Source organism: Mus caroli, unplaced genomic scaffold (assembly GCF_978045245.1).
Source record: "Mus caroli unplaced genomic scaffold, Mus_caroli_1 scaffold_19, whole genome shotgun sequence".
Classification (NCBI taxonomy): domain Eukaryota; kingdom Metazoa; phylum Chordata; class Mammalia; order Rodentia; family Muridae; genus Mus; species Mus caroli.
In genome coordinates this window covers 44,692,709-44,717,146 of record NW_028227274.1, presented here as the reverse complement: position 1 = coordinate 44,717,146, position 24,438 = coordinate 44,692,709, and the positions used below count along the sequence as shown (strand labels likewise).

The window sequence follows — 24,438 nt, the reverse complement described above, 5'->3', positions numbered from 1 at the left end:
GCATCCGAACTTATTATCTATAAGGCAGGCAATCCTTATTATATAAAAACTTCTAGTATCAGAACCTTCTTTTGAACAATCAAAACTGTAATAAAAAACAAATGTTACTTTCAGGTAAATTATATTTTGGTTTATCAAACAAGCTTCTGACAATTACTAAAATTAAATATGATCAGCACCACTATTTATAATTTTAAAAACCCACTTGAACAGTCACATAAGGCCTCTTCTGGAAAGGGTTTGGATAAAAGCTTATTAGATAGTTTTAGTGGACACAGAGTCAAAGTTTCTTTCACATCTAATGTGGCCAGTCATTTTTAACTAGGAAATTACTGTAAATATCACTAGATATTAGAGAAAGTACAAGACCTCATTATCAGACTCAACTGAGTGTTAATAATTTGTATGCCTTATGAAGTTACCTCAGTAGGCACAGGTTCAAACTAAATACAAATACCCAAAATGACCTGTTTTCAGGACTTGCCTTTGGTCAGCTCCTAAGAACTAAATTCTGACTTTTTAGAATATTCTGTCTGATAGTAAGTGTTTTGGAACACATAGAGTAATTGGGCCTTACCTTATCAATCTGAGCAGATTATCAGTCTGTGTTAAAAATATAATTTAGGGCCACACCTGCTTTTTTCCCCAGGGGTCTTTAACAACCCCAAGGTCAGCCACATGCAATTCAAGCAGACGCACAGTGTGACACATCTTACAAAGCAAGCTGTGTGCTATTTCTACCAGCAGGACTACCCTCGCCTTTTCTCTCACAGAACATTTGCTCATTCTTTAAAATCCAGTTTCAACATGACTTCCTCTACTCACCTGAGTATGCTGCATTTATGTTGTGTGTATGTATGTGTATATGATGACCTGCTAGTCACCCTCCTGACAGTGTTTACCATAAAGTCTGGTTTTTCCCATTTTTTTTTTTCTTTTACAGTTTGTTGTTGGCAGGTCTCAATTTACCTACAACAAGGTCAGGAAAACTATTTCCCAGAAGAAAACAAACCTATCTGTAAACCACATGTGTCTGGACCTGGTTCATGAGTCTCCCCTAACCCTGATCATCAGTAGACTTATCACTCAGAAGCCCGTCTCCCCTAACCCTGATCATTAGTAGACTTATGACTCAGAAGCCCGTCTTCAATGGTCTGGTCTGCTTATGCCTACCCTAGTTCTGTGCTTTTAACTGACATGTTGTAGTCATCCTGTTTTCAGTACCAAAAGAGTAACTATGTTGGTGAGGATGGCATACAAACAGCTTCCCTTCACTTGCTTGTTCTTACAAAAGATTGGAAGAACCTACTTAATGCGCAGATAATGTTGGGTAAAAAAAGACAAAGTTTCTAAGACCACTATGCATGCCACTGGAGAACTAGAATGGCATAAAACAGCCTGCCCACACAAGCAGTGTGATGTGGTGAAAACTAAGCTGTGAAATCATTAAGATTTGGCTTCAAATTCTTATTCTGCTGCTACTCAGCTTTATGGCCCTCAGCATCATTTAACTTCTTTCTAGTCTCAGAAATATAAAATGATAGTAGGTCTACTCACTTTCTGGATTATTAGAAAGATTTAGTTAAACTGCTTGACTGGAATATTCAGGCCACGGTTATCAAACCCCAGCTAACAAATGACAGCCAATATTGTGCACCTGGGATAGAGGTACAAACACGGGATGGTTCTAAAATTGACAGAGTAATCGAATAATCTAATTCTGCCTGTAAGTACTGATATAGAAATAAAACAAGATAAATACCTGCTCCAGTTGCCAAGACTGTGTGATTTTCTTTTAACTTAACCACACGCTAACTGGCCTGGCAGAGAAGAGGATATTCTAAAGAGAAACTTTGTATCTCTCAATCTATCGGATCATTGAAACAATGAACCCCCCAAAAATGATAATTTCCCCTAGTGATCTCACGTTCAGAGAAAGAAAAGGCACCAGGCAGAGTGGGAAGTCTCCCAGAAAGAGACCACCTAATTCTAACAGCTAACGAAACTATCTTTCAGAATGAGACTGAAGCCCACACAAGAATGGGCTGACAGTGGCAGGACCACACCTTGACGAGAACTGCTTAGATGCGCACATCCTTTACCCTTCAGGGCTTCTCTTTGTCCTTCCTTGCCAATGTCCTTACAAAAGAAATCCTTTTCTACTTTACACCTGTAATTGGCTTACTAACTATGGGTGGTGATATCTGACTTGGGCACAGATTGTGGCTCTTACATTTGATGGAAGCATGAACAACATTAGATGAACAACAACAAGAGCTCATTATAACTACATGTTCTTAGTTTATGAAACTAATTCTTAAGATTCAAACATTAAGTGTGGTTAAAAAATTCAAACCCTCTTCAAATGGTTATTCAACAATTTTCTTTTCATTCAGCAAAAATTATAGAAATTTTTATAATAAGAAAATTAGATAACTAGAAAATTATAAATAAATAGAAACCCAGAACCCATAAGTTACATATTTAGCATAAAACTATCTGCAAAAGTACGAAAAAGACTTTTTTAGTTATTTAAAGGACCTTGGAGGTTCTAACCTGGACCACAAATAATAAAAGTACTATCCTATTATAATTTCTCAAGGAGAATGGTTTTTTAAAAGCCAAAACTTAGAAGTGATATGGTAAATAGCACCCCCTTGTGTCTCACTGTTTTAAAATGATAAAAAAACTTTAGATCTGTTTTCCAGTTTCCATCTGCACCTGGAGCTGACCATGTGCCACAGCTCTCCATACCCAAATCCTGCTGGGAGAGAGCTGGATTCTCAGGAGTGCTGACAGACCTCTGAGCACAGGTGAGACCACCATTTTTGCTCAAATTCCTGGCCCAAGAAGGACCCACCCAGAGTCATCAGGACACAGTAAACAGGGAACAGGATCCTTCTGGTTTCCATCTGTGCCCCAGAGCTGACCCTGTGCCTCAGCTGTCCATACCCAAATTCCTCTTGGAGAGAGCTGGTCTCCCAGGAGTGTTGACACACAGCTTTACAGGAGGGACAAGTCACAGTCAGAGACAGCAAGACCAGCTAACACCAAGGATAACCAGATGGTGAGAGGCAAGTGCAAGAGCATAAGCAGCAGAAACCAAGGCTACCTGGCATCATCAGAACCCAGTTCTCCCACCATAGCAAGCCCTGGATACCCCAACACACCAGAAAAGCAAGATTTTGAGTTAAAGTCACATCTCATGATGATGATGGAGGTCTTTAGGAAGGACATAAATAATTCCCTTCAAGAAATACACTATAACACAGGTAAACAGGTAGAAGCCCTTAAAGAGGAAACACAAAAATCCCTTAAAGAATTACAGGAAAACACAATCAAACAAGTGAAGGAATTGAACAAAACCATCCAGGATCTAAAAATGGAATTAGAAACAATAAAGAAATAACAAAGGGAGACAACCCTGGAGATAGAAAACCTAAAAAAGAGATCAGGAGTCATAGATGCAAGCATCACCAACAGAATACAAGAAATAGAAGAGAGAATCTCAGGTGCAGAAGATACCATACAGAATATTGACACAACAGTCAAAGAAAATGCAAAATGCAAAAAGCTCCTAACACAAAACATCCAGGAAATCCAGGACACAATGAGAAGACCAAACCTAAGGATAATAAGTATAGAAGTAAGTGAAGATTTCCAACTTAAAGAGCCAGAAAATATTTTCATCAAAATTATAGAAGAAAACTTCCCTAACCTAAAGAACAGATGCCCATAAACATACAAGAAGCCTACAGAACTACAATAGATTGGACCAGAAAAGAAATTCCTCCTGTCACATAACAGTCAAAACACCAAATGCACAAAACAAAGAAAGATTATTAAAAGCAGTAAGGGGAAAAGGTCAAGTAACATATAAAGGCAGACCTATCAAAATTACACCAGACTTCTCATCAGAGACTATGAAAGCCAGAAGATCCTGATCAGATGTCATCCAGACCCTAAGAGAACGCAAATGCCAGCCCAGGCTACTATACCCAGCAAAATTCTCAATTACCATAGATGGAAAAACCAAGATATTCCATGACAAAACCAGTCTTACACAATATCTCTCCACAAACCCAGTCCTACAATGGATAATAGATGGAAAACTCCAAAACAAGGAAGGAAACTACACCCTAGAAAAAGCAAGAAAGTAATCTTCTTTAAACAAACCCAAAAGAAGATAGCCACACAAACATAATTCTACCTCTAACAACAAAAATAACAGAGTAACAATCACTATTCCTTAATATCTCTTAACATCAATGGAGTCAATTCCCCAATAAAAAGACATAGACTAATATACTAGATACCCAATATATACAAAGAACTCAAGAAGTTAGACTCTAGAGAACCAAATAACCCTATCAAAAAATGGGGAACAGAGCTAAACAGAGAATTTTCAACTAAGGAAACTAGAATGGCCACGAAGCACTTAAATAAATATTCAACATCTTTAGTCATCGGGGAAATGCAAATCAAAAACCCCTGAGATTCCACCTCACACCAGTTAGAATGGCTAAAATCAAAAACTCAGGTGACAGTGCTGGTGAGGATGTGGAGAAAGAAGAATACTCCTTCATTGTTAGTGGGATTGCAAGCTGATATAACCACTCTGGAAATCAGTCTGACAGTTCCTCAGAAAAGTGGACATAGTACTACCTAAGGACCCAGCTATACCACTCCTGGGCACATACCCAGAAGATACTCCAACATGTAATAAGGACACATGCTCCACTATGTTCATAGCAGCCTTATATAATAGCCAGGAGCTAGAAAGAATCCAGATGTCATTCAACAGAGGAATGGATACAGAAAATGTGGTACATTTACACAATGGAGTACTACTCAGCTATTAAAAATGATGAATTCATGAATTCCTAGGCAAATGGATAGAACTAGAAAATATCATCCTGAGTGAGGTAACCCATTGCAAAAGAACACACATGGCATACACTCACTGATAAGTGGATATTAGCCCAAAAGCTACAAATAACCAAGATACGATTCACAGACCACATGAAGCTCAAGAAGAAAGAAGCCCAAAATGTGGGTGTTTCAGTCCTTCTTAGGAGGAGAAGAAAATATTCACAGGAGTAAATATGGAGATAAAGTGTAGAGCAGAGACTGAAGGAAAGGCCACCCAGAGACTGCCCCACCTTGGGATTCATCCCATATACAGTTACCAAACCCAGACAATGTTGTGGATGCCAAGAAAGTACATGCTGAAAGGAGCCTGATATGGCTGTCTCCTGAGACAGAGCCCTACCAGAGCCTTACAAATACAGAGACGGATGCTTGTAGCTAACCATTGGACTGAGCATGGGGTCCCCAATAGAGTAGTTAGAGAAAGGACTAGAGGAGCTGAAGGGGATTGCAACCCCACAGTGTCAACCAACCAGTCCCCCGAGAGCACTCAGGGACTAAGCCATCAACAAAGGATACACATGGCTTCAGCTGCATATCTTGCAGAGGATGGCTAGCTTATCCATTTATCCTCAAAGGACACAACTAAGAGGTATTTGTCTACACCAAAAAACCAACACCCTTGCCAGACTAAAATAAAAAGCAAAAGCAAAAAGCAAAAAACATGCTGATTTCTTGATCTGAAATGTCTTAGTCTCCAAAATAGTAAGAATACATTTCTGCCACTTATAATGTACCCAATGTATATTATTTTATTACATAGCATCAGGCCAACTAGGGCACTAGTATGAGTCTTTTTCAATATGTACTCTGAGGGCCCTTGAACTTCAAAACTATTACAACCCAAGTAAACATTAAGAAAAATGGAAGATGGGGATGTGTGCTAACTTCCCTTTGTCTTCTGACTCCTCCACCTATGGAATTTTATGGAATAATTCTCTTAATTTTACCTTTTATTCTCTAAATGTCTTTAATTTAGTTTTCTAGAAATTGAACTTTATCTTCTAATCCTTTCATCTAAATATTCAATTTTATAGTATTTAAAAATATATCCAATAATTGGACCTAAACTCCCTGTGTCTCAGGCAGGCTGACTTTGAATTCAGGCCTTTGCCTTTGTAAGCACAGGCAATAGGCTGGCTGGGTGGGATCTTGCACTGTGATCACCACTCCCTAAATCTCTGCATCTCCTTCCTTAATATCTTCCTGACAAACTGGCTCATAGTACAGCTGCCCCTGTTCTTTTAGGTCTGTGAAGCCAGCCATCTGAGCACCAGGGAGTTGAGAGCAGACTGAGTTAGAAAAATTTTTATTTATCCAATAATTCCATTTCCTTCCCCAAATCTTTTAAATATAGGTATGGCAAAGTGTATTAGGATTAGCTGTTGCTACAAGACTTTTTTTTCAAGTTACTTTTATTTTTTACAATGCAGTCATTACCCCTCCTGGTCCACCCTCCCCATCTCCAAGAGGATTTCCTTGCCACCCCACCACCCCACCCCTGCCAGGCCTCCCCACTCCCTGGGGCCTAAATCCTCTCTCGACCATACTGTGACTCTAAACATCAACCTGGTAGAACATCATATGACACCTTCAAGTGACTGAGGTAGCAATACAGTATATAACTAAGGGAAGTAGACATTACCAAATCTGAATGCCAGGAGAATGTAAATCTATGTGATCTATCTTTACATTTCTAATTTCTGAAAAGTAGACATGTCAACCATGAAAACATGATTAGAAAGAGAGTTTAGGAATCTGACCAATTCTAGCTTAAACCGTTTATAAAAATATTTTCTTGTTTACATACACACATACTCACTCATGTTCATACAAATATATGCAAACACATGCACGCGCGCGCGCACACACACATATACACACATACACACACACACAAGAAACAAGTCACACTGAAAACAGAAACCTTAACATATTTTGTCTAACAGTAGGAGGCAAATTTTTCCTAAAACAATTCCTGAAATGTCCCCTCTAGACTGCTCAGAATGGAGGCTGAAAGGAAATGTAGGAAATGTATAGGAATTTACCTTCTCACGTGAGCAGAGGTGATTTCCTCTCAACAGAGGACTGCAACTATCCACAGTCCTTTGACAATGGATAGTTGGTTTTCCCAAAAAATCTTTTAGAAACACGTGGATTCTAAATCCAGATATGTTTCACCGACTAATGAGAATTCTTTCAAGTCACCCTCAGAATAAAATGACAGAGGCAGTAGTGGCTGGATTAGAACATGCCACCAGGCAATCTGGTAGGACAGTAACAATCACTTCAGTGTAATTTATTATAGGATAAAGGAAGATTAGGAGATCTTTTTCAGGTCACATTCTTTGCTTATCAACTGCTCTAATTAAGCCTACTTTTTTTTAAGATTGTTATTTTTAACTGTGAGTATGCATGTGAGTATGGCGCCTGGGAGACTAGAAGAGTGTGTCTAATCTCCTGGAGCCACAGGCAGTTTTAAGCCACGTGATGTGGGTGCGAGAAACTGAATTTAGGTCCTTTGTAAGACTAGTATGTGTTTTTAACTGCTGAGCCATCTCTCCAGCTAAGTCTTCTTATCATATATACGTGCCACCTTGTAAAACTCGTCCCAAGACATTGTACAGCATATAGGGAGAAAGATGTATAAATATTTCTAAAAATAAAACAGAAAAATGAAACATCAATTCAGTCTGTGTACCAATGAAGTCACCCTTTATATTCCTTTCTTAAAAGTTTATGATTTGATGAAAAGTGTTAACTGAAAACAAAACAGAAATTATACAGAATGTCTTTTCAATGCTCACACCTACTTGGTATTATTATTTGCTCATAAAAAGAAAACTAGAGTCAAAGGTTATACATCTAGTACATGGCAGAGCCTGAATACTTAAGGTACAAGACACAACACTGTTTGAATTCACTGACCTCTCTAACCACCCCATCAGCCCTATAAGTAGCACCTTCAAAACAAATACATTTTACAGACAAAATGTACTTTTTAAAATAGGCCTCCAGAGCTTTAGTAACTCCGTGAAAACTACTCTAACTTAGCACAGCGTCCAGAAGTGAGATAATCACAGAAAAATTGTCTAGCAGTACTGAATCATAGCCAATGGTGCATGTGGAGCTTAAAATTAAACATACAGCCCAACACCATGGTTCTTCCTAACTAAACTCAATTTTGTCATTACAAATGAGCCAGGTCAATGCTGTGATAAGTGCTAAAGATAGTATATAAAACCACAGCAACAATTTGGAATTATCCATTATCGTGCTTCCATTATTTGTGCTGTGTGGCACAAATTGAGGATACTATGTCTGCTTATAAATAACTCAAATGACCCAACATTAATATTTAATGAACTCCTATTCTTACTGTAAATATTTAAGCATTTCTAATGTACACATGCCACAACAGAAGAGAACCTTAAGGCCAGCTTTTATGTATGCTAGGTCATCACAACACAATAGTGCACATCATGACTACAAAAGGGGTCCAGTGTGGTTGTGCGTGCCTTTAATTCCCGCACTTACGAGGCAGGAGGAGGAGGAGCTCTGTAAGTTTGAGGCCAGTCTGGTCTACACAGTGAGTTCCAGGACAGTCAGGACTACATTGAGAGTCTGACTCAAAAACAAACAAAGAAATTAAAAAAAATTAAATAAAAAGGGATATTTATTTTTATCAACTTATGAGCAATTTAAAACAAATAGAGCTATTTTTCTTTCTTTTTTTTTTTAAAGATTTATTTATTTATTATATATGTAAGTACACTGTAGCTGTCTTCAGACACTCCAGAAGAGGGCGCCAGATCTCGTTACGGATGGTTGTGAGCCACCATGTGGTTGCTGGGACCTGAACTCTGGACCTTTGGAAGAGCAGTCGGGTGCTCTTACCCACTGAGCCATCTCACCAGCCCAAATAGAGCTATTTTTCAAGTAGGTGACATAATGACATAAATTCCACACAGAATATATTTGAATGCTTCTTCCAGATTTTACACAGCACATAAAGGCAAACCTAGGAACATATGCACACATTAAGAACACCAAATCTCTGCATAAAAATATGTATTTTTCAACAGTTATTTGAACAGTACTCTTTCAACACGAGAAATATCACAATCCAAGGCACATGTTTAGTAAGATATACTAATATTTGCTTGCCCTCTTTTCTATGGAACATGTAAGGACACATGGGTCTCGGCTCAGCTCTTGTAGGTTCCTCATTTTCCACTTTTAATTTTTTACATAGAGATGTTATCTCACAATCAAATGATGAAAGTACCCAAGAAAATCAGTCCTAAATAAACTCTGAACAGTGGTTTGATGTAACGATGATCGCCTCCAATCACTTTGTTCACTGGACCATGTATTTTGGTAGCTGGCTCACACATGTTCAGTGTTCCCTTGTAAGCAATACATCAACCAGAAACCAAGAACAATGACGACACAAACATACTCATGGTGATGACAAAGTCACCACCTTTAGGGAAACCACAGAACTTTTCTTTGTAACGTAGTAAGTTGACATGTAATAATACCAAAGAGTCTTATAAAAATCACTCTGGCCTTTTTTTTTTTTTTTTTTTTTTTTTTTATTTTCAGCTAGGAATGGGGCTCCAAACCACCCAATGAATGAGGAGTTCTTCCTCTGTGGCCTCTAAGGTTCCTCTAACAACTACATTCAAGTTTATTTTAGAGCATCAACACATTTATTGGAGTTATAGAGCAATATGAATAAGAGGTTACTCACAGGCAGACCTGTGACTCAAGGGCACCCCCATCACGGTAACTACTCACAAAATGGACATCTACAATCCCTGGAGCTTCTTGCCGGACTTGCACCCTGCTGTCTCTGTCAGAACTCTGGCCTTTTTTTATAATTTTATTTTTATTTTTGTGTATTCATGGGTATCTGTGTGAGTGTGTGCCTCATGTGTGAGCGTGCCTGAGGAAGCAAGAAGAGGGTATTGGACCCCTCCGAGGTAGAGTTATAGGGAAGTCTAAGTATGTAGGTGCTACACACTTGATGGTGGGTACTAGAATGGAACTCAAGTTTCCAGTAAGAACACCTCTTAACCACTGAGTCATGTCTCTGAAAGAGGAAAATTACTGGACACCTGAACTCTTCAACTCAGAATCCTCCTACCCCTCCCATCTAGAGATTGTTCCCGGAACACACCTGAACTCTTCACCCCAGAGTACATTCCTGAACTCTTCACCCCAGAGTCCGACCCCCTCCCAATTAAAAACTGTTCCAGGAACATTTTTTAGATAAGGGTCTCCTGGAACAAACCTACTCCTACCCCTCCTAACTGAGGACTGTTCCAAGAACATTTTTGAGATAAGGGCCTCCTGGTACTACCCCAGAATGTTCCAATAGATCGGGTACATTGCCAAAATATAGGACACGACCCCTTGGTTACATAAAGCCCCTTGGAAAGCCCCTTAGAAAAACCCTTGGCAAGACCCCTTAATGACGTAAAACTTGTACTTTTCCTACCCTGCTCCCCCCTTAGTTTTTTCCTATATAAGCCTGTAAAAAATTTGGGCCGGGCGTCGATTCTCCTCTACACCATGCTGGGTGTATGAGTTTCGACCCCAGAGCTCTGGTTTATGTGCTTTTTATGTGCTTTCTTGTTGTTGCTTTATTAAATCTTACTCTCTACATCTTAGTTCGGTCTCAGTGTCTTCTTGGGTACGCGGCTGTCCCGAGGCTTGAGTGAGGGTCTGCCCTCCGGGGGTCTTTCATCTCCAGCTCCTCTAAGTCTACTTTTATAGTAAGTAAAACAACAGAACGTTTCTGAAACACTCTTTTCTGCATTTTATCTAATCAAAACAAACTATCAGGGTGGAACATGGTTCACTAGTAAGAATCATGCTTAGCAGCCGGGCGTGGTGGCGCACGCCTTTAATCCCAGCACTCGGGAGGCAGAGGCAGGCGGATTTCTGAGTTCGAGGCCAGCCTGGTCTACAAAGTGAGTTCCAGGACAGCCAAGGCTACACAAAGAAACCCTGTCTCGAAAAACCAAAAAAAAAAAAAAAAAAAGAATTATGCTTAGCACATGTAAGGCGCTGAGTTTAATCATTGACACAAACTTAAAAATATAAAATTCAAATCCCATTACCACCAAAGTTACTAATGTTTGAACAATAAAGCCGAAACCATTAACGAGACCTAAGAGACATTTTCCTTTTCCTAAGGTACACGATGGAGTCCCTTCAGTTGCACAGTACAATTCCTGTCCTTTGACAGTCCCTCTTCTAACTCCCTGAAACACACAGCTGTCCTATCAGAACATGCAGATGGGCCTCAACATCAAAACCTAAGTACACAAGAACAGAGAACTTCTGCTTTACCTCTAAGAAAATTCACATCCATTTTAATCTTTCTCAATAAAGCAGACTGAATTTTAAATGAGTTCTTCCTCTTGTTTTAACTCTAGAGACTACTAATCAATGGCTAGCAAAGGTAATTCATAAAGTTTAAATGTGGGATAAGTCTACCATTCTCTTCAGCCAAGGATAGCCAACAGAGAAACAGAAACCACAGAAAAGTATTTTCTAAACAAATGTAAAGTTTTAGAATAAAACTATAATTATGTATCAAAAAAATTAGTAAGTGTAATAATGAATTCAGTTAGAAGCCAAGGTAAAATACAGTCCTGATCACTCTTTCTCTGTTACCAAGCCATATAAACACAAGAATTGTCATCTCTTTCTTTACTGGGAAACACACCCTGGCGAGGTGGTCTTCAGAGGCCCAGGACAGACAGCTGAGGAGCTGGAGTCATGGTTACTGCAGGCTCAAACTTCCTTCGAGGTCTCTGCTTAGAGTTTTTAATCAACTTTATCCTGTATGTTTATCTTAAAATTATCATTTTTCCCACCACTACCACTAATTTAGGATGAAAGGAATGGAGAGGAAAAGGGAGAAACAGACACACAGCAAATGTTTACCATGATTACTTTGTGGTTTCATGTAACTGATCCCTGCCAAGTACTCAAAAACCAGTGTGAGAAATTATAGATTTGGAAGCTGGAGAGAGCGAACAGAGGTGCAGAACACTTAAGATTCTTTCAGAAGCCCTAAACTCAGTTCTCAGACTCCCCACTGGGCACTCACAACGGCCTCTGGTGAGTCAACACTCTTCTGGTTTCCTTGGGTACTCTAATGCACATGCACAGACATAGACATAAAACAAACAAAAAAGAATTACTTTACAAGTGTGATAGTGCACACCTTTAATCCCAGTACACCTTTAATCCCAGCACTCTTGAGGCAGACACAAGCAGATCTCTGAGTTTCTGAGTTCAAGGCCAGCCTGACCTACATAAGCATGAGGCCAGCCAGGGTTACATGAGACCACTTCTTTAAAAAAAAAAAAAGAAAGAAAGAAAGAAAGAAAGAAAGAAAGAAAGAAAGAAAGAAAGAAAGAAAGAAAAGAAAAGAAAAGAAAAGAAAAGAAACGAAACGAAACGAAACTGCCAGAATATAGACAATGTGGTAGCTTGGACCACAGTGAAGAAATAAGAGGCCAGGCAAAGGATTTGCTTAAGATGGAGCAGAACACTAAGACCCAAGAACAGGCAAGCACTCAGGTTCTGATTCATCCACTTGAAGAGTTCAGCTATTAGTAACAATAAGACCAAAACTGCAGAAAATATAGATTTTAAATCTACCTCAGTGTGAGATCTTCATGTAATACCCAAGCAGAGACATCCAACAGGATATTGGGCCTTAAAATCAGACTTTCAAAGGAAAGGTCTAGGCTAAAGATTAAATTTGGTACCATCAATACCAAATTTAGTAGATATTATTTGGATGAAATCACATTACCAAAGGAATAAAGAGAAGATACTCAAGACAAAAAGCAGGGAAGAAAACTACTCTCAAGTTCAAGTAGAGTCCTTGTCAAGAGACAATGGCAATCTGAATCAAACAGAGGAAGGCTGCTGGAACCTGCAATTCAGCAACAATAGTGCGAGAGAACAAGACAGTTTCAGATATTCCTTCTATAGCAAAATGTTTGCTATCAAAGGAGAGAAAGAAATTAAGAGAGTGGTAGAAAGGGAGTGAAGGTGGCAGAGCCCAGGGCTGGATGAGGGAATGATTTAGAAGAGGCTACAAACGCTACAAAGTGAGGGGTGTTGCGGAGCAAGAGGAAGTGAAGTGAAAGCTAACCTCAAAAGGCCCGGTTCCTCAGCTAGGAGCACAGTGAGTACAACGTTTCTACAACACACAGTAGACAGCAAGAGCTTCCAATGTTCTCTCCTGACTGCTTCAATTTTGCTTGTGATGGTTGAGAAGTGAGGTCTAGCTACAGTGTAGAGAAATGATGTCAAGAGTGAAAATTGGAGCACAGAGATAAACTGTAATCAGTGGACAGCACTGAGAACTTCCTGAGAGCCAGGCTCATGGGTCTAAAGTGGACAGGAAATAGGACTGTGCTTTTCTTCTGCATATGTTCAGATGTCTGAGAACAGGCCAGGAGTTAAGTGGATAGGCACACTGACTACCCCTGGAATCTAAGCTAAATAAAGACAAGCCAGACCTCAGTAGGACCAGGGAGAATGAAAAAACATGACATGTTGAAACCTGAGGGGCCTAGAATAAGAGAAACAGTAAAACAGAAAGATAAAAAGGCAACTGAGAGTAGAAATTGAAACAGGTTGTGGACTAAATAGTACTTTGTATAAAAAAAAAAAAGAGAGAGACATGAACAGAAAGCTGGGACAGAAGGCAAAGCTCTGAAGGAATGCAGTTCCAAGTCTGAAGACATGAGGCTACCGACTATTACACATGTGAACAATGAAGTCCCTAGGACCTTCACACATGCAGACTTCTACCGACTGGCACTGGGTAAGAAGCAACCCTGAAGTCTACAGATTGTAGTGTCTGCAATCCTGGGAACAGAGGCAATTGTTATCTGTGTCTTGTACTATCTTTTCAAATCTGTCACACTGACAAACAGCCTCGGAAAATAGGGTCTTACTTAAGAGAAAAGCATAAGCTTCCCTTTTCTTCTAAAGAGAATCTCATCCTTTTCAGAGAAGACATGATTCACCCACTATAGAGAATGTCAGCTCCCTAACTCTGTCCCCTCTGTGAACATCTGATCTGCTGGGGTGCAGCATCACCTGACTCCTTCATAGCACCCTTCTGGAACTGAGAACTAATGCAGGCAAATGTCAGCATGGTTTGGGGTGTTTTGTTTTGTGGATAATGCTTCTGTTATTAGTAATACAAGAAGAAATCTTCTGTCTCATCTTCTGCTGTTACCCTTTAAACTACAGGGTAATCTCTAACCCTCTACAGCTGTTGACCAAAGCCCCAAGTATGGGAGATAGACAGAGATGGCTACAACTAAACGAGTAGCAAGATGACCAGTCTGATAACATGAGATAAAATCTGGAGATGTTATAAAAGAAGATATCCTGGAAAAACCAAATAGAACATCTCTAGGCTCAATGATATGAAGAGGGAAACACACACACGCACACACACACACATGCGCACACACACACACACACTGTTACTGGTGAACGTGGAAGGCAATAATGAAGAAGCAGCAAGGTTCGAAGAGTTGAAGCAATATAACAGGCAAGATTCAAAATATGAGTTTTCTGATAACTGACGAGTTCTAGACATTCCAAAGCTTTTCAGAAGAGTTAAGTCTTCAGGCCAGATTCAGACACATGCAGAGAGATTCACAGTCTTGGCTTCCCTGCAGTAACTCACATGAACAGACAAGGCATGATGAAATTAAGTCTTAATTCGTCCTAATCCATTTAGTTTCTACAGCCCTTGACATGGTTTGAACTGGATCATGATGGCACGGTCTCTCTAAGTGAATTAATCTATTTATAAGTTCATAGCTAAACAGGATATTAGGAGATGGAACCTGGTCGGAAGAAGGGGTCACTAGGGGGTGTCTTTGAAATGTTTATCTTGTCCCTGGCCCCGTGCCCTCTTTGCTTCCCACCTGCCATGAGGACAGCAGCTTTCTTCTACCAAGCTCTTTCTTCCACCATGCTACTCCTTTGCAATGGGATCAGCTGGCAGACGGAAATTTCCAGAACTGTGAACCAAAATAAATGTTTCCCCTAACTTGACTTATGTGGCACTATGCCACAGCATAGCCACCTAATATCTACTATGGAACAGCTCTTATCAAACAAACATTTTAAAAAATTGTAATCTTACATTTATAAAAATAGAATCAAAAAACGAATTAGTAGCAGTAAGATGCAACTCTGAACTTACTTGAATTAGATCTAAAATGCCAAGTTCACTTTCTGAGGAGTCCACACAGAAGACAAAATACAGTGTTGCATAATGTCTGTAAATGAGCTTGTTGTCAGAGCCTCCAATTAATCTAAATGACAAAACAAGGTAACTGAAATGGTGCAGGAAGCAAAATGAGGAACATGTCATTAGCTCAAACAAAATCACATTGGTTAAAAACTTTTATAAAACAAAATATATAACAATGGCATAGCATTCAAGTAAACTTACTTCAGAAACTAAATTAAGATAGCAATTTTCTTCAGAAATGTCAAATAAAAGAAACCAGTGCTTAATTTTAGTTAGTTTATTCATTATTCACTGAGTAAGTACTGTGTGTCAGGCACTGACAGCAGGTAAAGAGACAAGAAAGTTAACGGGTAGGGGAGGGTGTCACACAGAGAACCAAGGAGTATCCATGGAGTTCCCACTTGAGAATGGACATTGAGAGACAGTGCTATCCAGACTGGCATCTAATCAGGAGCACCTTGGGCTAAGATAGCAAGGACCGAAAAGGTCTGTCTCATCAAGACAATATGCACTTTCAATGAGATGGGAGGCCGGGAGACAACAAAAGATTAGTAAACAATGAGGCTAAAGGAGCAGGCAGAAACCAGATCACAGGGATGTGCCAGTGCTTACAAGATCACAACTCCATAGGTCACAGTAAAACACACAGCTTAAGGCTGATTATCAGCTAGAAAACAAACAAAAAAAAGAGTATTTTTAAGCTATAAATAAATGTGGCATCAAGATGCTCTCCAAAAACATTTTTCTTAAATCTAAATGTAAGAATATCATGCTAATGAATATTCAATATTTTCATCAAATACTTTTATTCATATATTCATACTAGTTAGCATTTTTAAAATAATTTAGGAATTATCTGAGGAATCTTGTGTTTTCCAAATATACTTTAGCAGTGTAAGAGTCAATTTTATAATAGCAAATTCACCCTCTCAAGACCACTTCAACATTAACATAATTTAAAAGCAGGCTATACACAATCAAAACTAAGAGAGCACTCTTAACAATATAGGGTGTGGCATTTTTCCTATTCCATAAATCTAACCCTAAACTCACAAACTCGTAGAAACGACTTCTCTAAGTACATATACTTTCTTGTCTTGTAAGAATAAAAGTAGAAATGATCTTGGGTGAAAAAATGAAGGATTCCTACTATGCTGGGTTACTTGTCTAAACAGGGTTTAATTTAAGTCTTTATGTACACTTTAAATATTCTGAGATTGTTATGACAATCTCAGTTACAGTTACAGTTGTTCACGGGAGGGGCAAAATGAGCCCATTAGCGGTCTCACTGCAGGTTTTTTGATTTGGTTTTGTTTTGTTTTAAAAGAAGGCCATGCTTCTGAAAAATATGTTACAAAGTAGCCATTAGTGCACAGAGAAACTAAGGCTCTCTGCAAGGCAAGTGTACAGCTGGCCTTGAAAACACAACTTCACTTTCAACTGGTCTAATACTGATTTGTTAGGGTTTCTGTTGCTATGATGAAACACCATGACCAAAAGACAGGTCGGTGAGGAAAGGGTTAAGGTGGCTTACACTTCCATAGTGAAGGAAATCAGGGCAAGAACTCAAGGCAGGAACTGATGCAGAGGCCATGGAGGGTGCTTATTGACTTCTTGCCCCTGGCTTGCTCAGCCTGCTTCCTTAACAACCCAGGACCACCAGCTCAGAGACAGCACCATGCACAATGGGCTGGGTCCTCCCCCATCAATCACTAAGAAAATGCCTTACAGCTGGATCTCATGGAGACATTTTCTCAATTGAGGCTCCCTCCTCTCTGAGGACTCTAGTTTGTGTCAAGCTAACATAACACTAGACAGTACAGAGGTAATATATAGTATGTACAATTTTGCAAACAGAAATTGCTAATTTTTGATATCTTCTTAGATATCTTTGGAGAAGGAAATGAAGTTTCAAGAACTTGAGCAATCTGACCCAGTGTACTGACTACCCAGATTCAGAACCCTAACAAGGACAGACAGGCACAGTAGTTGGTTCCCGTTTTTTATATGGTTAGGAAAGAATCTCAAGTTCAAAGTATAATTTCCATCCAAACAGGACCCTCTTTGTATCAGTTTGGTTCTCACAGTCTATCTTGTGCAATGCACTACGCAAGGTGAAGAAGTCTGTGAGATAAAATATAAAGATGAAAGAGAAACAATATCTAGGGCAAAGACAACTAAATTCCTACAGAGACCTATAGAAACACAAGTGGCTGCCTTGGCCATTAAATTAGAGTCTGGAGGGGGGTTAAGAGCAAAATCTACAAATCATAAATATGCAGAAGTGCAGCATGATATAACATTTTAAAATCTATAAATCACAAATATGCAGAAGTGCAGCATGATACAACATTTTAAAATCTATAAATCACAAATATGCAGAAGTACAGCATGATATAACATTTTAAAATCTATAAATCACAAATATGCAGAAGTGCAGCATGATACAACATTTTTAAATGCAAACAACAAGGTAGCTGCTGTGTGCAAATAAACTTTCCACATGATAAAAAAATCAATGTATGGTCAGACAAAACTGGGTTCTGTTGCCCCAATTATTTTTTACAATATGTATCTTATCATTCATGAGGCTTAGCTCATACTTAGCTTTAATTCTCAATGAAAAAATATTAAGCATATTAATTATATAATCAGGGAGGAAGTATTTCTAGAAATATTTAGAGGTAAATTGCTTTCAATAGACTCCATTTTAAAGTATTTCTTTAGAGTTAGAGATGGACATTAGTTGAAAAGCACTTGCCAAGCATACAGGAAGCCTTGGGTTTGATTCCCAATGTTGCAAACAATGAAAAAGAAATAGAAAAAATATTTATAATATTTGTTTAGTTTAGCAAGATATCTTTTTTCATTTTAAAAATAGAAACACCTACAGGCTGAGTCTATACTAGTGGTATATAGGTACATAGATATAATTGAAACAGACACTGTTTATAATAAAATAAAGAATATGATCTGAATGTTTATGTGTATTCACCAGTTATACAATCACCGTTATAAAGAATGCTATTCCAGATTTTTAAAAATGCATTACATCTCTGTGTGTGTGTGTGTGTGTGTGAGAGAGAGAGAGAGAGAGAGAGAGAGAGAATTGATAAGAGAGAGAGAGAGAGAGAGAGAGAGAGAATTGATAACTTGTGAGAATAAGTTCTCTCTTTCTACTATATGGGTCCTAGGGATCAAATTCAGGTTATCAGGATTGGCAGCCAGCACTCGTGCACCTTCACTAGATAAGCTCCATTTCTCCAGATGTGCTTATAGATAAAACTTTATAAAATATTAGGCAAAAAAGCAACATGCAAATGAACATTAAGTGTGATCTCATAAGTAAATGCTTTCTAGAAGGATATACAAGAAACTGGGGGAAAGAACTAAGATTGGGAGAGGAAAAGTAAGTTAAAAATTTTTTATTTCCCTATAATAAATGAATTCTACTATATGAATATATTAATGTTATATAAAATAACACTATAAAAATTGTAGAAAGATTGCATATTTTAAAAAGTGTATAGACTAGACTTATACCTAAGAGTGGTAGCAATGAAATTACCTAATTTAATTAATTATACTGAGGAATTTTCACCATAAATTGGCTAGCAATATACAGTGTCATTACACTGGAACTCAGACAAACCCATGAAATGCAGTACTTACAATCCTCCTTCTAGGAAATTACAAACGTTCTCATCGCGCTTAGACACCAAATGGAAAGTCTCCCTGATGATTTGCTGTTGCGTGTCTTCACTCTGAGGAAGGATAAGTCATATGCATTAACATCAAGTTTACAGGGTTAACAGTAGTTTAAGACATTCTGAAAATAAAAGGTAGTAATTTTAATCTGGAAAATTCTGGCCGAAGGGGAAAGGGTCCTTGAAAACCAGAGTCAAATTACAGAAGCAAAAACTAACAGTATTTGATGAAAATGGAATAAAATCACTATAGTTTACTACTACAATGAAAATAACTTATTTCTATCTTCAAAACCAAATGAGAAACAGAAGGCTCAGACACACTTGTAAAAAAGTAGACATTAGCTAGCCAAAGACTGCTGCTTACAAACGGCTCAACTGAGCAGGCAAGTAACATTAGCTACCTCATGAAACATTATCAGCTATATGTGTATGCAGGGACCATAGAGAAAGCTTGAAGTTTGCAGGTAAACGGAAATGAGAAAATACAGATTGAGGCTATGAGCCCGATGCATTCACCTGAATATATCCACACTAGAGAAGTATGTTCAATGTGCCCATATCCCTCCCCTGCTCTGGGAAGGGTGGAAGAGTAGGAGATGATCCTCTTCCAACTTCAACTAAATGAAAAAGACATGCCTCTGGAGGTAACCCAACCTGGGGGCACTGTAGACAGAAAGGTGGCACAGCATGCAGTCATGGAAGAAATATTTCTGGGGGGAGGGTGTGGGGACTTTGGGGATAGCATTGGAAATGTAAATGAAATAAATACCTAATAATAAAAAAAAAAGAAATTATGCTAAAAAAAAGAAAAAACGAAATATTTCTGACTTGGAATTCTAAAATTCAATCAGTGTACTTATTAGTAAGACTTTAATATTCAATCAGTGTACTTATTAGTAAGACTTTAATAAGAACTGTAAGGTCTCATAAGATCTACTTCTTGTTACATTTTACTCAAGAAATTACGAGCTCCCACTTGGTAAGACAAGAGACAAAGAACCAAGCAACTGAAGGTCTGACATAGAAAATAGGCGAGAGGAATCCCTCAGATAACAAAGCCTAATATGGCTGCCAGGAGCTGGCACAGACCAGTCCTAGCCAAAAGGCTCCAAGAGAGAGTTCTTCACAAACAGGAAACTATCAGACACATGCTGGCAGAGACATAAATTAGAGATAAGTAAATTGAAAAATAGCTCAAAGAAAAAGCAATTATCTTCCAGGAAGATAAAATGCCAGAAGGAAAAAATTACACAAAGTTTATTACAACATGGCTCAGCTTACAATGATTTATATAAAACACTAATGTGAGCACTCAAGAGTGACCTAGTGAGAAATATGAGAGAGCTTTAAGGGACTGTGACTCATGTTGTAAGAGAGCTAAATAATTATTCCCAATATTATAATTATTCTCAATATCAGAACCAAATAGATCATGTCTACAAATGAAAACTTAACCAGAAAGCACTAATGTAATAACCAGAAAAAAACTTGAGAAAGAGGGCAAAGAAAAGAGATTACTTTTGAGATTAAAAACTGATTACATTTCTCCCTTCCCTTTCCTCCTCCAAACCTTCCCATGTATCCCTCTCCGCTCTCCTTCAAACTCAGTAGTTATTACTGTATACATACAAGTATATGTATAGACACATACATTCCTAAATATAGCCTGTTCAGTTGGTATAATGCTACCTGCACGTATATTTTAGGGGCTGACCATTTGCCACTGAAGAACCACTTGGGGAAGACAACCTTTCTTGTTGTTTTCCTCTGTCGCTTTTGGTTCATTCTGTAGGATTGAAGCCCATGGGCTTTTTCTCTATCTGGTCTGGCAATTCATTGGTGTCATCCTTCAAGCTCACATCTGTGTAATCATGTTGGTAAGCCTTTATGGGTGTAGCTTCTGATATTCCTAGGAAGCACAACTTCACAGCAGATTCCCTGACCGCTGGCTCCTACACTCTTTCTGAGATGTTCCCTGAATCTTTGGAGATTACCCACTGGAACAGAGTTGAACGTTTTGATTGGTTGTGGTTTGCTGTAACAGACTCTGTTGCAGAGACGTTTCCTTGACAAAGACTACAACTGTCTGTGTTTATAAGGTCAAGTGGTTATAGGTTGTCGTTAGGAATTATGTAGGTTTAGTAAGTGAGTGGTGGTAGATTCTCCTCCAATAACCACAGCGTCAGGAGAAATAAGTAGTGAGCTGAGTTTCCAATAGCAGACATGGTCTCCCCCTTTTGAGTAAGCCTTAATTTTAATTAGAAAGCTACTGGTTACTGCCAAGGTATGTGTGCCACTATTACACCCTTAGGATTAGCATGCTGTACCAGCCACTGATTTATGTGTTCCTTTTCATGATAGACCTTGGAGAACAGTAAGGGTCTTGTTTTTCAGAAAGACATGTGTAGTGTGTACTGCGTGTATGCATGTGTGCATATGCCCAAGGTTGAGGACAGGGTCTTCCTGGGTTGCTCCCTACAATACGTATTGAGGTAGAGTCTCTTCCTGAACTCCCTCCTCTCATTCTCTCAAATGTCAGGCACTCACAGAGGCTTTCCCTGATGAACCTATCTACTCTAGTCCCTTTCTATCATCCTCCATCAGTCTTTATCCCCTTCCATTGTCATGTTCTTCGCTAACTAGCCATAGTCACATGTATTTTATTAATTCCTATCACTAGAATGTAAACTCACTAAGTGGTGAGACATTGTTTACACTATGTTGTTCTTAGAACAATGCCCTACAAACAACAAATATATCTCTTAGGATTTGGGCAGGGAAGGGGAGAAGAGTACAATGGAAAGAAGTCTAGACAGCTTGCTCTTCCTCTCCAAGGTTCAACTCCAGGGGTGCACTGAGTTCATCTCAGAAAATCCCTGGTAATCAGAGATGCCCTTTTATTCCTCCTATATTACAAACCCTTTGAGGAGCTGGTTGGTCCTCCAGTAAAGGGAGTCTTTTACTTATACTTCAGTTGAAAACATTGAGGAAGGAGAGAGTGATGAGGCAGTACAAGCTCGTAGCTGCTGAACCACCGCTCCCACAATAAGACGATTCTTTTTAAATAGACAATAGTAGCTCCTCAGTTTGTTAATCAGCACACATTCCTGTCTACCAGCTTTCTAACAAAACCATTTAATCTGTTTCCATGTTCATTATTAGCCCCAAGCTTGGACCCTGATGAAAGAAAGCTATTGTTAGTCTTGGTTAGGAATGTCTAGCCAGATTGTTGGTTGGTTTTTTGCTCCTTGTTTTGAGGGGTAGGGCAAGGGACAAATTCTAGGTTACAGGCATAAAACCCTTTGGGTTGAACTCTAAGGAGAAAGTCAGCCTTTGGATAACTAATTTTTGTGCCAAGTAAAGCAAAATAAAACGCACTCTGTAAGGAAGTCACAGACTCCCTGTGCTGGAACCCATCTACTGCTCTGTACTACTTACCCTGCAGCAACAGTGCAGAAGCCATGGCATCAATCACCTAAGACCCGGGTTAGCTACCCCAAAGGATTCCAATACTAAAGAGAAACAACCACATGGAGGGCCTGAAGAGACAACTCAGTGGTAAAAAGCAGGTGTTGCTCTTGCAGAGGCTCAGGTCCCGTTCCCAGAATCCACACAGGTGGTTCATAACCACCTCTAACACCATGCTTCCATCTTCTGATCTCCACAGGTACCAAGCATGCACAGAGCGCACATACACTGATGTAGACAAAACACTCCTACACATAAAATTAATCTTTAAAAACATTTTTTTTCTTTAAAAAGTTGGAATGTGAGAGATGGGGAGATGGCTCAGTGGTTAAGAGCACTAGCTGTTCTTCCAAAGGACCCGAGTTCAATTCCCAGCACTTATATGGGAGCTTACAACTGCCTGTAACTCCAGTTCCAGATGATCTAATTAATAAATACCCTTACACCAATGCATATAAAAATAAAATTAAATAAATCATTTTAAAAAGTTGAGATGTGTAATAAAATGTACTGATATTCCAATACTCAGAAATGTTGATAATTATACCTTTTTCAATCTCATTTTGTTCTGAATTTTGAGACAGGATCTCACATCTCACTATGTTGTCTAGGCTTCAATCTATGGGTTCAAGTGATCTTCCTGCCTCAGCTTCCCTAGTAGCTGTAAGTACTGGGAGTACAGCTGCGTGCCACACTGATTAACAATTGGCTGGGGGTGTAGCTAAGTGGTTCAGCACATCAAAGTATACAAAAGTCCCAGGTTTCACCCCCAGCCCTGGGAAAAAGTAAGAGAGAAGGAAAACAGTGCATTTAACTATCGACCTGCCACACTGTCTTAAGTCACTAAAAAGGAAGCCAACAGCATAGATATAACTTCTTTTTTTTTAAAGAATTATTTATTTTATGTATATAAGTTCATTATAGCTGCATTCAGAGACACCAGAAGAGAGCACCTAATCACGTTACAGATGGCTGTGAGCCACCATGTGGTCTCTAGCCCCTAGATATAACTTCTTAAAAGAAAAACTATACATTCAAAACCCCCCTATTTTATATTTTAAGGACTTAAAGAACGGAGTCCCTTCTAGAATCTGAAGTTGTTAAACAAGCTAACACTTAAACACAAGTTATAAGGATATTGTGGGGTAACTCGTGCGTTTCACAGCTTAGAAATCTCATGCTTATACTTTAACTGTGTGGTAACCTTTAATATCTGCAGAAATGAGGACAGCAACTCACATAGTCCCACTTTAGTAGTGTGACGCACTAAAGACTATGGTATGGCTTACCAGTAACACAGAAATCATGCAGCTCAAGGAGGTTTGGTTGCATTCTTGCCTAACAGCTGAGTCAAAATACAGATTGGTTCGAGTGTCAGTAATATACTATAAATTTCTAGTCAGGCAGTGGTGGTGCACGCCTTTAATCCCAGCACTTGGGAGGCAGAGGCAGGCGGATTTCTGAGTTCGAGGCCAGCTTGGTCCACAGAGTAAGCTCCAGGACAGCCAGGGCTATACAGAGAAACCCTGTCTCGGGGAAAAAATAAAAAATAAAAATAAAAATTTCTAAGTAACTTAAGATTAAAAGTCACTACTGCCAGACTGCTGTGGCTAAGCATCTCTAGAAAGAGAAAATGCACATGTGCGCGCGCGCGCGCGCACGCGCACGCACACACACACACACACACACACACACACACGAATTAGGAACTTCTGTAGTAACAATCTCAAAGACACAGATGGCAAAATAAAGGGGGAAGTACTGAGTCCACCCTTTCTTTGTATTTGACTCTAGCAGAATGAGCCAAAATTTTGGCTCAGCAAAGACTAGCAAAATACTTGTGTTACCTCATGTGACACAAATGGCACATATCAGTTAACAGGCATGACCTACATATTACAACACAACATCTACACTACAAAGGAGTAGAGATAACCACTGGAAGTTAAGCACTGTTAAAGTTAAGCAATTTTCAAACTGTCAGTATTAACCATAAACGCTGAACTCAGA

General features: G+C 39.0%; 1 protein-coding gene across 2 annotated transcripts in view; it reads right to left on the bottom strand.

Moving 5' to 3' along the window:
- Positions 1 to 24,438, bottom strand: part of Ap3s1 (adaptor related protein complex 3 subunit sigma 1) — a 39,528-nt gene that overhangs the window by 11,313 nt on the left and 3,777 nt on the right. For both annotated transcript variants that reach the window (XM_029471813.2, XM_021150378.3), the window contains exons 2-3: positions 18,923 to 19,014; positions 15,200 to 15,311 (exon numbers count right to left, since the gene is read on the bottom strand). In XM_029471813.2, the coding sequence (XP_029327673.1) occupies positions 15,200 to 15,311; positions 18,923 to 19,014 (204 nt within the window). The remainder of the gene's footprint in view (positions 1 to 15,199; positions 15,312 to 18,922; positions 19,015 to 24,438) is intronic.